This window comes from Aptenodytes patagonicus, chromosome 1 (assembly GCF_965638725.1).
Source record: "Aptenodytes patagonicus chromosome 1, bAptPat1.pri.cur, whole genome shotgun sequence".
Taxonomy (NCBI): Eukaryota; Metazoa; Chordata; class Aves; order Sphenisciformes; family Spheniscidae; genus Aptenodytes; species Aptenodytes patagonicus.
Window position 1 is genome coordinate 75,796,023 of NC_134949.1, and position 18,592 is coordinate 75,814,614.

Genomic DNA, 18,592 nt, shown 5'->3' on the forward strand with positions numbered 1-18,592 from the left:
AACAGGGAAAAAGTGGAGGATGGGCAAAACCTTCAGAAGCAGCGTCTGAAAGTTAGGTCTCTAAGCCCAAAAGATGAGGGGTTGCCGCTAAGCATTCAGCATAATACGATATTAAATAACCACTGGAATGCCTGGTGTGTCTGAAGTCTTTCTGCCATAGAGTGCCAGTGAACCGGGAGGTGAATTGCTGCCTGGTGTGTAAACGCTGTACAGCGCAAGCACGTAAGTCTGAATCAGTTGAAATCTAAGTGGGAGGGTGTTGCGTACCTATCTCTGGAGGTGCTGGCAAAGCAGAGCAGGGCTGAGAATCCCACCCAATGGATGTTGTTTTCCTCTAAACTCGGCATGGCATAAGACAATGTCAGATGGTCAAGTAAAAGGAAGGATTTGCTGAGTGTTTCTGTGGCTGTAGGCAGAGTTTAGTGATTCGACCTACGAATCGAAGTTTATCCTTGTTACCACACAGGATTAAAAAAAAAAAAAAAAATCAAGTGAGTTATTCAAGTGTATGAGAAGGTGTTTAGGGAAGCCAACACAGGCAATTATTTACAAATTCTGGTCAAGCTGTTTTTCAAGAAATTTGTACGTTATTTTTGCATTTTGTACAGTTTACATGGGACTGGGTTGCTCCATGGAACATCTGAATGCAGCTATTTGGAAGGAAGCTTAAGTCCTTCTTGAGGCCTCCCAGTTCTGGAAATGTTCGAAGCTATAACATCTTCCAGAATGAGAGACACCTTCCTCACCCCCAGTAGGTTGAGTTACTTTTTCTAATTAGTTATGAAACAGTAATTCCTTTTTCTCATTTTTAATCCAACGTTTGGGGTCCTAGTACATTGCAGGCCATAAAGTTTGGATCCAGAAATCTTCCAGAACTTTGGAATTTCCCACCCATTAATGTCTCCTTGTCTTATATGTCACATAAAATAGAAGCATTCCCTTCACATTCCCAGAGCATTCATTGTTTAAAATACTGTTTATGATATCATCAATAGTCTGTTTTCTAAAATAAACCGTTACACTCTCCAAACGTGAATTTTTTTCATAATCCCCACACTGTGCTACCCTGGCTGTATGAAGGCCGATTCCATTGAATTAAATGCCACAGCAGCAATTTGAAATCTTCTTTTAATTCACGGCAAGTACTCACTTGCAGTGACTTCATGCTGGGTGGAAAGCTATTAGAGAGCACACTGTTTTGAAGTTCCTACTTAGAAGTACAGCTTGAACTAAAAGTGACTGCCAGCTAGTTACTGGTAGTCCGTGTTTTTTGTGAATATGCAGGTATGTTGCAAAGCGTTCTCTCTTTTGTGTGTGGTTGCTCTGCAGTTAATATCCCAGGTATCCTTTTGGATATAAGAGGGTTTCCCGCAGCCGCAGAGCAATGCGTTCAGTCTCCTAAGCGGTCTTTTGCAGTCCTGTGTCCCCGTATAAATATTTAATGAGATACTAATCTCATGAAGAACAACACTGCCTGAAGTACGTATTTGTGAAGAGCACAAAATTTACAAGAGCTTGAATGTTTAATTCCACTTCAACCCTTGATAAAGACATTGCTGTCATGACTGAGACATGCTCGCATGGTACTACAGAGAAGCTTGCCCCACCCGGACCACTTCTCTTTTGTGGAAGCGGTGAGCTTCAGGTTGCAAAATTTGTTAGTTGGCAGTGCCTCTGTGGAGCAAGGAAACTATTGAAAAAAAGAAACTGAAGAAGGTAGCTGGAGGTTCATTTTAAGATCTCTTTCTTATGTCCTAGAGGGATTTCATAGTCAGTCACTGTCACAGTTTCTTCCTGTAATAATTGCTTTGTAATCAAATATTGGGGTTTGGTAGTATCTGAGTCCAGAATTTGAAAACCCGTGCTCAGCTTATTTATTGATATTCATAATCAGCATACACAAAGAGGCAGCGTGCTACGTACCTGGGATCAGTCTGGCAGGGCCTCCATTCTCATCTGTTCCACAGAATGTAAGTATGCTTATACCTATCCTCTGTTTTGTGACAGCATCACCATAGAGGCAAGGTTTTTGGCTTGCTTCTTGCTTAACATTTCACACATTTTTTCATGTATTAGTGGAATATAGAGAATTTTGTACGAGTTATAGCTAACACACGCGTTTAGCAAGTCTCAGTGGAACACACATTGTGATTCTGACAGATTTTGCACATGCGAAATACAGCTTTGAACGGTTTCACTAATGTGCTTTTGTAATACAGCTTTGCGTGAACACAAAACAATTTAGGAATTCCATGGCATTCGGTAAACCTGCCAGTAAAGTATCAATGTGGTTTCTTAATATGTTACAATGCATGTATCTCCCAGCCCACAACATTCGCTCAAGATTTATGACATAGAAAGGATTTTCTCCCTTTCCAGCACTCATACACAGACACTTTCATTCTAATCCATGTTTCTTCTGTTTCTCTATACAAAAGTGAGTTCTAAATAATTGTCAAAATTTTAGATGCATTTCAAACTTTGTGCAGTTACTTCAGTTAGTAACTACAAACAGAAAGGCCAGGCTGAGAATAGGTGTATGATAGAAAATGTCTGAAGTTATGAATTACTACATGCAAGACCTTTTAGATAACCGTGTACCCAATTTTAAAGGAAACCTTCTGGAAAAAAAAGTCCATCTTTTATTTTTCAAAATTTTCAGTTTTCACTAAAAAAAAAACCCCAAACCCTAACCCTAAGCATTTTTTGGTGAAAACAGTTATTTTCCCAAGAAAATAACAATTACTTCTAAAGGATGGGGAGAAGAACGTCAGCTGTCTCGCTGTAGAGGCATAGTGTGGGAGGTGGGCTGAAAAGTCCTCTCTCTTTTAGGAGCAGCAGCTCCTCCTGACCTCTGTGATGTTCATTATCTTGCCATCAGTAGTTTCTCCTTGCTCTGCGCCCCTGTGCCCCGGGTCAGGGCAGGACTGGAGCAGTTTGGTGGAGAGGAGCGAGTGAAATGCAGGGAACCACAGCCACCCTCCACATTCCCCTATAGCGAATACGCTGTCCCTGACGTTAATGTTTTTTGGAGCCGGTTGCCACCAAGCTGTCATGTCTCGACAGCTCTGTAGGAGGAACAAAAGGCCCATCAGAGCGAAGATGATTTGTAAACAATGAAGAAGGAGCATTTGCCACCCCGCCATGTCTGACAGTGTAAAGACCAACGCCACGTTACCTGTGGCTGACAGACAGAGAGCTATCCTTTAAAGTGTCAGCCGCTTCCTTATGCAAAGGTGCAAGAAAATGTTCTGTTAAGAGCTGAATTTGGCTTCTCGTTAACTCTCGGGGTTTTGCTGTCAACGCCCTTTTCGTCAGGATGCTGCCTTCTCAAAAGGGACAGTAAAATCACAGCATCTCTTGCAAATCCAAAATGCTTATTTAAAAAACTGTTTTATTCTAATTTATGTTCTCAGTGTTTTCAATGTTTTTGACATCTTCAGCATTAAATCAGAGGCTGAATACTGTAATTTTTCCTGTTTTCCCAGTAAGAACTTGGTTGCTGATTAAAGTCTTTGGCAGGGAGTGGGCAAAAATTAATGCATTAACAACCTAACAATGAAGTCAAAGTGAATTAGAGTAGCATTATCTAAAATAAATTATGTTTTGTTAGTACTGTGTAATGTTCTTTTAACTGATGACAATGATTTGATGAAACTAATCAGTGAATTGCTGGATGGATGCTTTGTTAAATTAGTCCCATATTCAATTGGGAGTCTTTAATCTATTGCTTTGTGTTCTTATTTGTCATTGAATTCACAGGGGCATGTGCAGGTTCGTCTTTCATTTACATGAATATGAACTAGAACATCTTCACTGATTATCAGTGGAGTTTCTTTGTATTAAACTGGGGAAAATGAGACAATGGGGCCTTTCTGTCTTTGGTTTTGTTTGGAGATGCCTTTTAAAAACCACCTTACATAATCCTTTTTAAAATTGTTTGAAACTTACTTTTAAAGGGAATTTATCCCGCTTACTTCCAATATGCAAGGTGTTTTTAGTTAACATTATTTGCAAATCCTATGGTAATGATTGCTTAAAAATGGAGGTGAGTTGGTAATTTATTTTTACATTTTCTCTATTACAGTAGATGAACTGATGTTGCGATATTTTTTTCTGGTCCACCCACAAGACTCTGGCTGTTGATTAACATTTTATGAATGAAGAAAATAACAAATGTGTTGACAATGAAAATAACAAAGTTTCAGGAAGCTAATATTAATGGAAATGCTCTTGTTACAACTTTACAGTCCAAAGCCAGCATTTTTCAGGCCAGCTTACAATTCTAAGGAGAAAAACAACTGAGCTTCCCGTGAGCATTTAGCAAAAATGACAGCTGGGTCCTCACAATGTGAGAACTTATATGCTGTTAACTATGAACTGACAATTTGCGTAGCAAAGAGTTGCTCTGTGGGAGGTAAAGAAGGAAAGCATGAGAAGGTTTTTGTAAGTCCTGTGAAACATATTTTGCCGGTAATAGAAACCTAGAAGCAAACTTGGGTTTGCTATATAGTATTATCTCCAAATAGCACCATCACCTTAAAAATATAACACTCTTGATTGAAAATTGCCTCGTACTGAAATTACAAGTAATGCCCAAGTCTATTTTACAAAAAAGTAAACCAGGTTTAATTCCGGAGCAAGTTGTAGCATTCTTCTAACCCTTCAACCCCAACATAACATTCAAAAAATCTGAAGGCAGATCACCCACACCATGAAGATAGCATAAGATCACTTGGCATGAGGAAACAAATCATTATTGGAGTCCATCTTCGATGTTTTTTACCCTTAGAGGAAAAAAAATAAGTCCAGGTTTTGATAATTAATTAAATATTAAATTCAACCTTACATCCACAGCGTGTACCCTGCCGAGGCAGCAGTAGGAACAGCTAGATGATGCAGGGAAACATCCTGAAAGCCCAGTAGCGATGTGGAAAGCTAGTAAGCTGAGTAGTTCTACTGCGTGTTAGGGCTGGAACTACCTTTTGGTTAATTGTGTTGCAATTTTGCTTAAGCTGTTTGCACCTCCTATTTTGGGCAGCCCAAAGGAAGGAATGAGCTGAATGCTTATGGGAAGTCACAGAATGAAGCCCACAGCATTTTTGCTTTGAAGAGCCTCTAAGTGCCTTTATCTCTGCTATCTGCCCCATGAGCATCCTTTGGATGTGGAGAGGAGGGAAGCGTGCCACCGCACTAACGTCCTGCAGCGGGTTGGGTATGCTGCTGCTAACTAGATTACAGGATGGCGATTTCCTAACAATTTAAAAGCCCAGGAGCCTGTTCCTTTGAAAGAGGGAAAAGAGAAATGCCTTTTGTAGAGAGAAAAAGGAGCCATATATTTCGTAGTTGCTTATGGGCAATACTTGAGTTTGACTTGTATGATTTGTGTATGACCAGGCAGTTTGTTTGGACAAAGAGGCTCAGGGCAGAGTTCCTGAAATGCCCCTGCAGTCTCAGCAATAATACAGACCTGTGATTTAAATGTTTGAAGAAAAGTCACGTGCAAGATAACAAATGCAGCTTTCTCCCAGGTCATCCTAAGCAATTGCTCTTCATTAAGCTCAAAGCAGCTGAAATCCCACCAAGCAGCAGGGGCACTTAATCCTTAGGCCTTTACAACCCGCCACTCCCCGTTATGGTACTGGAACTAGGTCTTTTGCATAATGTCTGTAGGAAGTTTGTAAGTATGGTTTTCTGGAAAATGCATCCGTTGAACATTTTAAGCTAAACGCGGGCGTGTAGACTCTGTCCGCTGTCTATGCCATGTCTTCAATTTTCAGTACTTTGCTGGGGGAGGCAAAAGCTTCTGTGGGCTCTTGTGGGCATGGTGGCTTTTCACAGAGAACTGTGTTCAGCCTGGTTTTCCTCCTATGTCCACAGAGCGAGTGGATTTCTTCGCAGGTTAGGCAGAGGGACAACCACCATGGTTATTTTATCTGTTCCTTCTACTTTCCTCTGGCTCCCTCAAACCGCCCTGGCAGCCCTGATCTTGTTCTTTTGTTTCTTGGACTCTCTAAAGGACAAAAGTTTCAAAGCTTCACATGCTTTTGGAAACAAAAGTATGTATGCAAAAGACAACTAATATTATAACCTTTGAGCATAACAGGATATAAGCCTCCCTTGAAGGACAGCAAGTCACCTCAAGCAATGTCAAAGGCTGTTTGCAACTCACAGAATTTCGAAGCATTTAGTAACTCCTAAATGTTTATTTTGGGGGTCTAAAGCCACTCAACATGTACTAAAGCCACATAATTTATGTGACAGAGTATCCACAACTCTGAAAAGCAGGAGTTAATGGCTGCTGCCTTTGTCTGTGATTTGTCACAGCCTTGCCTTTGCATAACTAGCTCTCTTGGAAGGAGCTTTGATATATCTTGAATAAGAAAGGTACTGTTATTTATAAAACACACCTCTTCTACATTTCCTCTGATTCCCCTCCCCCTCGCTTTACTGAGCATGTGAGCTCTCATTTGGTCAGGGTCACCTCAGAGATGAGATGTCCTTTGAATTTCAAGATATGCTCCTAGTTCAATAACTGTGTAAATTAGAAAAATGTTCTTGAGAAGGCAGATGCAGGACAAGAATGCAGCTGCATACTTAATATTGCTCCACCATGCTATCACTGGGTGCTTAACGGTGGCTGGGCCTCAGGAAACTAAAATTTATTTTTCTGCTTTAGCATATCTTAATCCAGAGTTAGGATAAGCAAAATGCTTTAATGTTTTTCATTAGAAAGCAGGTTGTGGCTTTATACTAGCTGAATAGACTCTAGTTTTCTGAGAAAGGAAGATAAAGCAAATAAATCTAAGGAAGAAAAGAAATAAGACATTAGAAATAAGTCCTAACAAATACATAGTTTGTGCTATAACGCCGGGTCTGTTTTCTGGACCATGTACACCATCGTAATGCCTGGTGAATACATGATGCAAAGTTAGACATTGCTCTGTACATGTAAGTGAGGACAAGTGCTGCCACGGTTCTACCTTGTCCTTCTGGAGAGGAGAATTGTTTTGCGATGCTGCATCCTGTCAGCATGGCATTTGCAATCTCGGAGGCCTGTGCAGTAACTTCTGTCTCTACTGCAAAGTCAGGTTTTGACAGGTTTGATAAATGAAACATCCCTACACATTGCATGAAGAGAATATTAACTCTTGTATTGTAGACAAATTCCATTCTGTAACTAAATCACACTGCTTTAAATTCACATCTTTTCACCACCTTTTTTTTTTTTTTTTTTTTTTTTTAATATGCTGGGCTGCACTGATGCACTGTGTGCTGTTTAAATGGCTGTCCCAACCTCACTAAAGGTGAATGGCTTGGGGCTGATGGGAAGGTGTCCCACCCGTAGTTTTGTGATCCTCTGGAATGAATAAGACTATACAGATCTAATTTCTTACTGTGTTTGATGCATAAGATAGCACGACAATTTGACCTTGCGCTTTAACGCCCTGCTAAGCTGCTACAAGAGCTGCTTAGTTAAAATGGTCCCTTTCTAATTTTAATCTATGCTGTGTCTGGGCAGCTGAGTGTTTAAGGAGCTGCTCTCAAGCTCTAAATATCTTTGCCTAAGGCTTCAGAGTGACCCGTCCCAGTGACACAACCATGGAGGGAGCCAGGGTGACTTCTGATTCCCAGTGCCCTTCTGTCATCACCTTGCTCCCCCTTCCTTTTTTTGCCTTTGCCTTTGCCTTTGCTTTTCCTTCCTGCCTTTTCCTTCCCTTTCCTTCCTTCCCTCCCTCCCCAGAGCTGTGTCTTGTATATCAGCTCAGGAAGGTCACTTTCATGGATTTTTTTTTTTTTTTCCTTTTTTTCCTGGTTGTCTTTTTCCCCGGTGTCCTTGCAGCTTGGCTAGAAGGCTCATTCTGACCTGACCGTCTGGCTTGGTCAGTATCTGCATCAGGACTTCAGGCAGTTTTCGTTTTGCAGAGATGTTGTTATCTTCTGTATCACGTTTGTTGTGTCCTGGTTTGGGGAGTGGGGATAAGACCTGTCCTATGTCTACTTACCAGCTAATTTATGTACTTTCCCCCCCCCCCCCCAGCTCCTAGTTCTCCCTTTTCTTTCATCACTTTGAGTCCTGCCAGCTCCCCGGGTTCTCCAGGAGCGGCTGCTACAAAGATGCGTGTGTTCTCCTCTGTAAAACCGGTCCTTGTTTTGTGTTGCTAGGCTACTCCCTTCCAGCTGCCCCTGAAGAAATGCTCCGTGGTGGGAAACGGTGGGATCCTGAAAAAGAGCGGCTGCGGCAAACAAATAGATCAAGCCGATTTTGTCATGCGGTAAGACAGAAACCTCAATGACACATTGTCTCCCCTTCCCCCTGCTAAGTCTTGGACTTTTCAAAGCTATTCAGTTGTGATTAATCAATTATAATTTGCCTTGTTCTCCCCTCTCCCCCCTTTGCAGGATGCTTTACACAAGTGATTTGGGTAAAAGTGTGAGGAGAGGCAAAAAAGAGTTTTGACTGGCTTCAGCAAATGTGTGTGTAGTGTGGGGGCAATCTGCTGATGGATGGGTTAGGGTCGTGACAGACTGCGCAGTGTCACAGAGGGCTACTGAAGAGCTGCTTTTCTCTTTACTTATGCAAAGTTAGGCAGGGTCTCATCCTGCACTGTGCTCCGTCCTCTGCAACTCTAAATGCCGTCATATGCAATCCATTGAACTCAATTATGGGGCAAGGCCTAAGAAATAAGTTGGAACAAGCTTATTTCTGTGTTTTTCATCCCTCAAGACTGATTTCTGGCTGACCTGTCTGAGGAAAGGCCAAACCTCTTTCCTTGATGGAGGGTTTTTGGGATTCCTCGCATTTCCCTCCAGCCTTCCTGAAGTTGTAAGAACCTGTCAGGAGGAATGTTGAACCAGCTACTGCTTCCATGATTGAATTTGGCACTTTCTAGGTCTGCATTCTTTAAGGAAGAAAGTCAGAAATTAGTTCCTCCCTGTTAAACATGAAGGCGAAAACCGTTGTGAGGGAGAAGCTGGAGGAATGCTCCCAAAGAGATGAGAAATGGAGTTTCTTTGGGTTTTGAGATGCTTGCATAATGAACGCCCACTTTAGCAAGTCTCCTTATTAGATCCTGATGGCTGCTTATACAGCCATACAAATTTGCTGCAAGCCAAACAGTATTACTGTAATTTCTAGTTTGCATCTCAAAAACCAAAAAATGCCTTCAATGTTAAAGCAAAGAAATACAACAAACTAAAGGCAAAAGGAAACATATACTTAGAGCATTCACAGAAGAGATGATGTAAGGCACAGGGAGAGAAAGGCAGTGTGCTGATTGCCATTACTGCAAAACTCCTTAGGTGTTCCACAGACCAAATACAAGAAACTGCAGGGTATATATCGTGGTAATATCTAGATTCAATGGGAAATTTAAATGCTGTAGGAGCAATCAGTTACAAAAACAATAGAAGCTTTTTTTGAAAGAACAGCAGTTGTTGTAGCTTGATCAGAAAAATCCTTTTCTCTCCAGGGAGGGTAAAGCAACCATTATCTGCACAGAACTTATTCTGAATTGGAAATAAGTGATAGGGAAAATCCTGCAAAAATCCCAGTAGCTGCCTGCAGGCTGTCTTGTATTAGTAATGTGCAGCCATATTTACGGAAAATGTTTCGGTTCTTTTGGGTTAGATGCTAATATACCACTGGGAGAAAATATTTTTATAGCAGGTGGAAGATAGGATTTAGTTGATCTTTTCTAAATCTGTTTTCTATAATCTGAGAGCTGAGAGAGAAAGAGCACAATAGTGACTTGCGTCACTAAAACATTTCATTTTTGTTAAAGAAATTTGTGTATTATCTTTAAAGTATTTCCGCAGTGTGAAATAATCATGCCGGGTTTTGCCCTTGTTCTTTTCTTCCATTCACATGTTTTTTGATTTCACTTACGTGTATTTCCATAAACTCTGTCATATGACTGCAGCCATCTTCTTTGATATATTGTAATCACTAAGGTTAATTAATGAGTTTAAACTCATCTCGTTGCTGAGCGTCTTCTACGCACACAGTTGTACCAACATAGAGATTAAAAGAGCAGCAGTTTTCAGCCCCTAAGGCATAGCACACTGCATCTGCAATGAAAAAGGTGCATGGCATATGGTCTACATGTTTAGGTAGCGCGGTTATAATAGGCTCTTCTTCTGATACCTGGCTGGCTTTCGAGTTTGTAATCCTTATTTCTAAGAAAAAATTTTGATTTCCCCTCTCCCTTCCTGCTAACGTTTTAAGAGAGAAGTGTTGGGTACTAAACCCTAAGCAATGTTTTTATGTGTATTTTGATAGAGGACACGTTTTCTTGGCATTAGATTTTGAAGAAATATTTCTGCATCTCACAATTCTTCCTTTCCCCCAACCACTTTCCATGGCTCTGCTGTGGTTTGCACGTCTCCCAGGGAGAGGGTTTCTCTCTGTAAAATAGCAGGGGATCGCAGGGAGTTTTCCAAGCTGTTTGCCAGTGAATTTATTCCAAAACTAGAAGCAACTCGTCACTATTTCAAGTTGACTAGTGGCTGTCCCGGTTCGGGGAGGCCAAGCTGTTATCTTTTAATCACGCTGTGCCGTGCCATCTAGCCATACCAGCCCAGGTGGAGCTGGGGAGGTTAAATGTGGTGGCTCTTTGGGGTTTGTAGACAAGTCCAGAGAAACATGGCTTTCAGCTGCCTTATGCAATTATTGTGTTGATGCTAGCCAAGGTGCCACAAAGGAATAGAAGTGGATGTTTGCAATTACGTATTAAATTCATATTAGTCCCTAGTGTTTAGTATATGTGCATATATAACATCCTAAAGTAGCTAGATAATCACATAGCACCTACCAAATGCACATGCCATTGCTCAGCCAAGTTGCCTGGATTCTCTGCACCTGTGGGACATGGACTTCTGTCTTGGCCAAACCCAGAAGAGCCGTTTCTGCCTGGTGCAGGTTGAAGGATCCCTCTCATTTGACCCTTGCAGCTGTTAATTGAAGAGATGTTTCTTAGGATGTATCTTTTGTTTCTTGGAGTGTTCCTCACCTTCACAACACTCAGCGCTCTGCTGACCTGGTCAACAAAATAATCTGAAAGGCCAAGAAGTTTCTGTCAATCAACTGGTTTCTTGCTGAGTTTCCTCTGGATACTCAGGCCATTTCTTAATATTTCATGCAGAACAAACTAGGAATGAGACTTACTGATGAAAGGAATCAGATGTGTTTAAATAATGCACCTGGGACTGGCTTGTGAAAGAAATTTCATTATTCAGATGGTAAGATGATAAAAACTAGGGAGAGATCTTGGTCCTTCATAGTGCTTTTAAATAAACTTCAACCCAAAATGGCTTCTTAAAAGCTGCGGGATGTTTTGCATTAACAAACATTGCAGGGCGTATACCGTGTGCACGCTAGTGCCCTCTCCGGGCACTGACATTGGACAAAACTGTAACACGCGGAGGTGCGGCCGGGAATTTGTGCAGCCTCGTTTGCTGCACTCTGCTGTCGCAAGCGCCTGGATCCCTTCTCCAAATGCTGCAGAGGTCAGTGAAAATGCTAACGGAGGCAGCGACTGCTGTGGAAGCAAGAGCTTTCCTTGTGAGGAGACTGATTTTCCCAGCGTGGCAGAAGAGTATGGCAACCTGTAGTGCAAGAGCACAACAGTTTCTGCAGTGGCCCCTGGAAACTGCTGTAAAAACTGAACCGTAGCTCACTTCCCCAGCTCCCACCTCTCACTAGTGTAGGAAATGGGCCTCTGAATTATTAAGATAAAAAAATTGGATAAGCAACTTGTTGTTGTTGGATTCAAGGGCTTCATGACTGAGGCCAGCTGCCTGGAGGACGCATGCAGAAAAAGTGGAGTGCTGCAGAGAGTTTCATGGAGAAGACAGTGAGAAAAATGACGTAGCTCTTCACAGGCGTAAGACGTGCAGCAAAGGAAACCACGTCTTCCTGGTACCGAGAGAAGTTATGAACATGAAACAACTCCTCTCTGCGCCGCTGCTTGCCCTTTTCCAGTGCTGGGGCCTCGTCCTCTGTGGGGGTGGTTGTCTGCAGAGCTTAAAGCAACCAGGGGCTGTTTGACCCCCTTCTTTAGGGTCAGCATTTGCTCAGCACGTGCTCTTGGTGGGAGCAGGAAGAGGCAGGAGCTGGCGCCCGAGCGTGCCCCTTGCCTTTCCTTACCTCGTGCACTCTGTCTCTGTGCTGCGCTTTTCCAGCGTGCTGCAGAAAACCAATGAAACCAGCATGTGCAAATGGGGATGTCTTGATTCAGTGGTTGAACTTAAAAATTGGAGGGCAAATTTGGTTATGGTAGAGCCACAAACTTTTTTTTTTTTTTAAAACCCCCAACAATCCTCCAAAACCCAACAACGTAAAAAACTAAGTCTTTTTCTGAAAAAATTTCAAATTCTACTTGTCTCTGAGAGTCCTGGTTTCATTTTTGCCTTTTAAGCATTAAAAATATTGTTCCTATCTTTGATTTAAAATGTTGGACAAATTTGAAATGAAAAATATTTTGACACCAATTTTTGGTGTAATTTCTATGTATTTGAGTAGATTGCTCTTGACTGTAACTTTTGGAGCAGTGCATAGGCTTGGATACTGTTTGAATGTATTTTCATCTTTATCTACTGCGCCTTCCTTCTTCTCCTAGGTCTTTACTAGGGAGCATTTAGGACTGTTCATTGTCTGGAAGTTTATCTCTACTTCTGTTTTTTGGAGTCTTGGCTACCTGCTTTCCAAAGTAAATTTGCTCAGTCGCTTTGTCTTTATTACGTTATCACCCTGCCCACCAGAACAAGACTGTGAGCAGAACTGAGATGCACATATTTAAATAGCCACTTAAAATTTTTCTCTGTGTTTTCTTGGTAAATTCTGTATGCTGAAGATACCCCGCAGTGTAATATGAAAAATGCCAGTCGCCCGTTGTTTGCAAGACGTCTAATGCTTGTAATACCACAGAGTGGTAACAGTCTGGAGCCTGGTACTGATAAACGAGACAGAACAGAGTGAAAAACAGAACTTTAAAAGAGTTTGGAAAAAAAAAGTCTTTGCTATTGATAATAATGGCCTCTTCCACAGCCTTTCAGCCTGTTGGAAATGCCAAGTCTATATGTCTTTGTTTTTGCTTAGTAGTTACATAAGATCATCTCTGCGAAAGGTTTTATTTCTACATTTCCCCACAATCTGGTACAAAAATGTCCTATTGTGCTTATAGGTGTGGTACAGTAGGGAACATTTGTAGCTTGGTCTAGTATTTATACAGCACTTTTACATTTTCTGTATAAACACCTGCAAACTTTCAGATTAAAAAAGACTGAGGTTGAAGCCTGCCAATCCTGAATGTCATTTAAAATCTTGACTGTCTTTCTGTGCACAGGTGCAACCTTCCTCCTCTATCCAGTGAATACAGCAAGGATGTTGGATCGAAAACCCAGCTGGTGACTGCAAATCCCAGTATAATTCAGAAAAGGTAGAGAGCATGTTGTTCCTTTTCTGGTCGGGAGAAACAAAAAGAAAAATGCTGCATCTGTTTTATAGATATTAGTGCATCAGAGTTACGTTCTTAACGATCTTCTGGAAAAGGATCTGGAAAAGTTGAAATAGGCAGTGGTTTGGTGTTACGTGAAATAATTCAAGACTAAACCCCTGATCCTTTCACTGTAAGCAGGGAAACTAAGGGAGGCTGCCTTTTACAGAGTTATTTCTTCTGCCATACTCCCCTCAGTGCTCCCAGCTCCCTCCCTTTACCATGCGCTGGGCACGTGCCAGAGGTGCTTTGGCTGCTCCCAAGCCAGGCACGTACTGATGGGTGGCCCGAACTACTCTGCTGGTCAGGCCAGCTGGCTGCCGCATCCCACAGTTAATGAAGATGCTAATTTGGGTTTCTCTTTGCTTCACCACTGATAACCTCTGGGTCCTTACTGTCTTCGTATTACTTGTTTGATACTGACTTACAGGTACAAAAGTGGTTAGGATGAAACTGATTGGCAGGTTGTGATCATATAAGCCTTGGGTTCTTAGGAAACTGGGACAGATTTTTGTTGTTTATTAGAGTTGGTTGAAATTTTCCAAATGTCAGTAGCTGATGAGAGAGGTGAAGAGGGAGGGGAGAAACAAAGTCAACGCCATCTCTCTGATTTTGCCTTCCTGAATTTTAATTGCTATGTAACTTGTTTATCACCCGGAATGAGGTAGGCTGTTCTCAGGCAGAACAAGATCTGGTAGTAACGTGCTATGTTCACTGAAAAACACAGAGAGAAGGCATAAACGAAGGGGTTGAACAGGAAATTATTAGGCATAAAGAAATGTATAATGCGCGTACTGGGAGGTGAACGATTATGAAAGGAAGCAAAACAGGGAAATCAAATGAATAATAGAAAGCCAGGTGTTTTAGAAGGAAGAAAGGCACAGACTTGGAAATGGATGTTTGATGGTATTGAAATGTAATATTTTTCCTCTCTATCAGGAATTGAAGGGTTCTCTAGTTTTGTGTGTGGAAAAAATGACAGTCTTTGACAGAGTAGAAAAGAGAGGGCGAGCAAGAGAGAAATGGAGTAGTAATCAGCTTCAAGAGCTGATTCCAGGCAGAGAATATCTGAATAGGAGAAGGCACAGAAGTGCTTGTGAGATGAGATCAAAGCAAACCAAGCAGAATTGGCAGATGGCACCAGGTGCCAGGCGAGAAGATGGAGCTGCTCAGGACAGTGGACGTGAAGATAGGGAATCTGAAAATCCTGTAGGACGTAGATGGCTAATGAGGTTGATTTAAGAAGTGAGATGAAATGGCCAGAACATCCTGTCAAGGAAAGAAGATCAGTTTGGCCATGGCATTTTGGATAAAATGAAGAGGAGCAGTGTGAAACATGAAGCTTGCAAAAGATCTTACAGTTGTCAAGGCAGAGGATTATTAAACTCATGGATATTCATTTTGCAGCCTCCCCTCCATCAAGGCCTAGAGTGGAAAGCTCGCTGTACTTGTTATCTTTGAACAGAAGAAGAAAAGGAAAAAGAGTTTTAGTGATGCTACAGGGAGACTATGGAGCTACACTAGAGAGACTGTGGAGTAACCCAGCAAGAAGGGAGGGAAGGAGTGAGCAGATGGCTGAAGAAGCAGATGGAGAGAGTGAGACACTATTTTATGAGAGGGGCATGTCACAAGGAGAATTGGAGGGGGAGGGAAATGGGAAAAGAGATAGAGAGGAAGGAATAGACGGGGAACAGGAAACGGGGTTGTGTTCAATGTCAGTTTTCAAAGTGAGTGGACAATAACTGCGATGCAAGACCTTTGATGAGAAAGTAATGTGGGATGTATATGCATGTGTATTGATTAGGAGGAGATACACAACCAGTAACTGAGAATGACACAGAGAACAAATTCGTAGCGCTGAAAATTGGCAGAAACCTCCTCTGAGGCTTGGAGCTCTTGAGAGATCTGACACTTTGCTTCCTCTGCCTGGTCAGGAAGAGATTTTTTTTTTTTAAATAATATTTTACTGATGTGTCCCGTATGCTGTCCAAACTCATTATTTTACCTCCTGTGTAAAGTTGGAAAAAAAGGTTAAATCTTGGAAGTTAAAATAGAAAAAAAGACTACTAGTCTGTCAACAAATAATCAATTTCTATGGAAAGAAGCTTTTTAAGGAGTTAAGACTGCTTATAAGTTCAGACTTTCATGAAATTCAAGGACGTTCAGATTGGTGACTGATACATATCTGTTTCTAAGCTATAAGTTAACTAGCTTCACATAATGGTATTATTCATTATCATTCTTCCCCTCTCCTCTTGTCCTTACTTTAAGTAGGTTGATATTGATGAGGCTTGACATATCAATTATCTCTCAAGTGTGTTATGGCAGATTTGGTCAATTGGTCCTGCAACACCATTCATGGCTTCTAAAAGATTTATCCTTACCAGATAATTTATGATGAGGCATGTTGGCTAGGGCAAAGTTTTCATACCAGGGATATGGAGGCAATTTTCTGTGTTGTTCTAAAACCAGAATTACTGCCTTTAGAAAACTAAATTGTTGGCAGTAATTATTGCAGAGTGATATCTGAGCTACCACTGTTTCCCTCTAGATTTACAGCCTTAGGATGGGAGAGTCAAGATTTTAATCTGGCCATACACTGACTTTAGAGATACCTTCTAAACATTGCCTTCTCCAAAACTTAGAGATCAAGTTCCTACTCCGTTTGCAGCAGGAAATGTGACTGTGCAGGTAGTATAGTTTTCACTTGTAAAATATTATGCTCAGTTCTCATTTGGGTTTGAAAAACAATGAGGAATTTCCCTACCCTAATGTTGCTCCATATAATACAGGAGTACTGACAATAGACGTATTATGATAGAAATTCTCCTGGCTGACTAAGAGGACGCATGATGACTGCCCCAGTTTCTTTTTTTGTCTAAAATATTTCACAGGCATCTCCCTTCAATTAATATTGGAACTCACAGTCCTTCGAGCCTGTGTAAAACTCCTTTTTCCACTTTGTATTCAAAACTTACTTCTCTGTCAAACCCTGGTTTGAGGTTGCAATTGGGATTGAAATGTTGCATAAAGCTACTCCTGGGGTCACTGCGACCTCTCCCACCCTCTACCTGTTGATGGACTGTAAAAAGGTTGGTATCTTTGATGTTTCCCGTTCATTCCCCTAGTCAGCTTGGCCTTATCTATAGGGAACCACTTTGTAGGCAGAAGATTATTCTATATTTGTCCTGGTTTCTATTTTCTTTCCATGAGTAGCTGCTACCAGTCCCTGCTAGGAAAGAGGCAGTGCAGTAGCGAGGTCTGTGATGTGCCTACAGCCGTTCTTAGACTCTGGGAAAAACCAACAAGGTTATGTCATTTACATTGATTGTTTCTATATTCTGAACACTTGTCTACAGCTGTGGAGGAGGGACTAGTCAGTGGATCACACACGAACACAAAAATGCTTAAATAGGTAGTGATGATTTTTTGACCAATGGCACAAGATTTTGGCTAAGAAATGGAAAGAGTTACTATTTGGGATGTGGATATTATGTGTTTCTGAAGTCATGGCTCTGGGCTGTTTAAGAGAAGCAAATTCTAGCAATTTCTTACCATCTTCAACAACTCTTGCAAATGTCATATAATAACACTCTTACCTTTTGTCTAAACTTTTCATTAAATCTGCAAACGAATGCTGTTTGCAGCAATCTTCCTTTCTAGTCACCACATCTGCTTACTCTGTCTAACCCATGCACACATATATCATCATTAAAGTGGATATAATAGTCCAAATAGATGGTTTCCCAGCATTCAGTAAGTTTCAGATCGACTGATGATTGTTGGTGAGTATTTTATCCATGAGCCGTGTGAGTGTTTCTGACCTGTGTAGAAATAATCTCATTAGAAAATGGCACGATGACTATGGTAGCATTCTTTATTCGCCATAATTCAGCATCAGTATAACTGACAGAAGCCCCCGAGGTATGTAACACATACCTCCCAACACTGTCTTTGAGACGTAATCTGATAATCGGTTGAATTGTGTGAAGCTTTTCCCCCTTCTCCTTTCAGGGTGCTGTATTTTCTCAGCGCTGATGGTGCTTGGGGGAGAGCAGGCAGCTGTGCAGCTGCTCTGGGGGCTGCTGCTCTCAGCTTGAGGAGCAGATGGCGAAGGGGGACTCGGGGTTGCTGCCCTCGCAACCCCCACTGTATGATGAGTAATTAGATCTGCTTCTTTCCCTAGGGGAAACCCCTCCCTGCCTCCTTCTCGCCTCTGAAGGCAGAGCTTAGACTCTTCTGCTACCTGAGCCCTCCATGCTGGAAAGCACATCAGTCCATGGCAGGGGCAGAGTGTGGACTGATGCTGCTGGTCTAGCAGGAGAGGAGAGACCTTCTGCTGAAGGGAAGAGCCAAGGTGCCCTTCCCCACCTCCGTCTCTCCTCTGCAGCTGCTTCGGCGCCGCACAGGTCCCCGAGAGCGGGAGCTTTGCGCGCGCAGAGGCTGCAGAGCTGGGCTCTGAGGCAGAGCTCTGCCGCCCCTGTTTGATATCCTCTCCCCTCATCACGTAAATCCACTTGGATGAGGACCGGGTCATTCCTGTATGTGTTTAGGGCTTTGGAGGTTACCGTAATTAGATAAATTATGAAAATTTCTGTGAAATACCTGCACTGTCAGAGACAGGGTGAGGGTGTAGGCGATCCGTGTTTCTGCTACTACAGCGTTTCTACTAGAGCGTGCCTTATTGCTTTGAATACAGAAATAAGTGAAGGGTTAGCTGAGGTGATATCAATCTTCATTCTTCGAAATGTGGATATTTTTATTTAGGTTAAACCCCCTGGTTAACGGGGGAGGTCCCGGACTACTGGAGGCTTGCCAATGTGACGCCCATCTACAAGAAGGGCCGGAAGGAGGATCCGGGGAACTACAGCCTGACCTCGGTGCCGGGGAAGATTATGGAGCGGTTCATCTTGAGGGCGCTCACAAGGCATGTGCGGGACAACCAGGGGATCAGGCCTAGCCAGCACGGGTTCATGAGAGGCAGGTCCTGCTTGACCCGCCTAGTGGATGAGGGAAAGGCTGTGGATGTGGTCTACCTGGACTTCAGTAAAGCCTTTGACACCGTCTCCCACAGCTTTCTCCTCGAGAAGCTGGCG

The 18,592-nt window shown here is 42.2% G+C and overlaps 1 protein-coding gene across 1 annotated transcript in view; it reads left to right on the forward strand.

The window, feature by feature from the left end:
* ST8SIA1 (ST8 alpha-N-acetyl-neuraminide alpha-2,8-sialyltransferase 1) overlaps window positions 1-18,592 on the forward strand; it is a 130,704-nt gene that overhangs the window by 60,089 nt on the left and 52,023 nt on the right. The window contains exons 3-4 of the mRNA XM_076343192.1: window positions 8,167-8,276; window positions 13,347-13,439. Of these exons, the coding sequence (XP_076199307.1) occupies window positions 8,167-8,276; window positions 13,347-13,439 (203 nt within the window). The remainder of the gene's footprint in view (window positions 1-8,166; window positions 8,277-13,346; window positions 13,440-18,592) is intronic.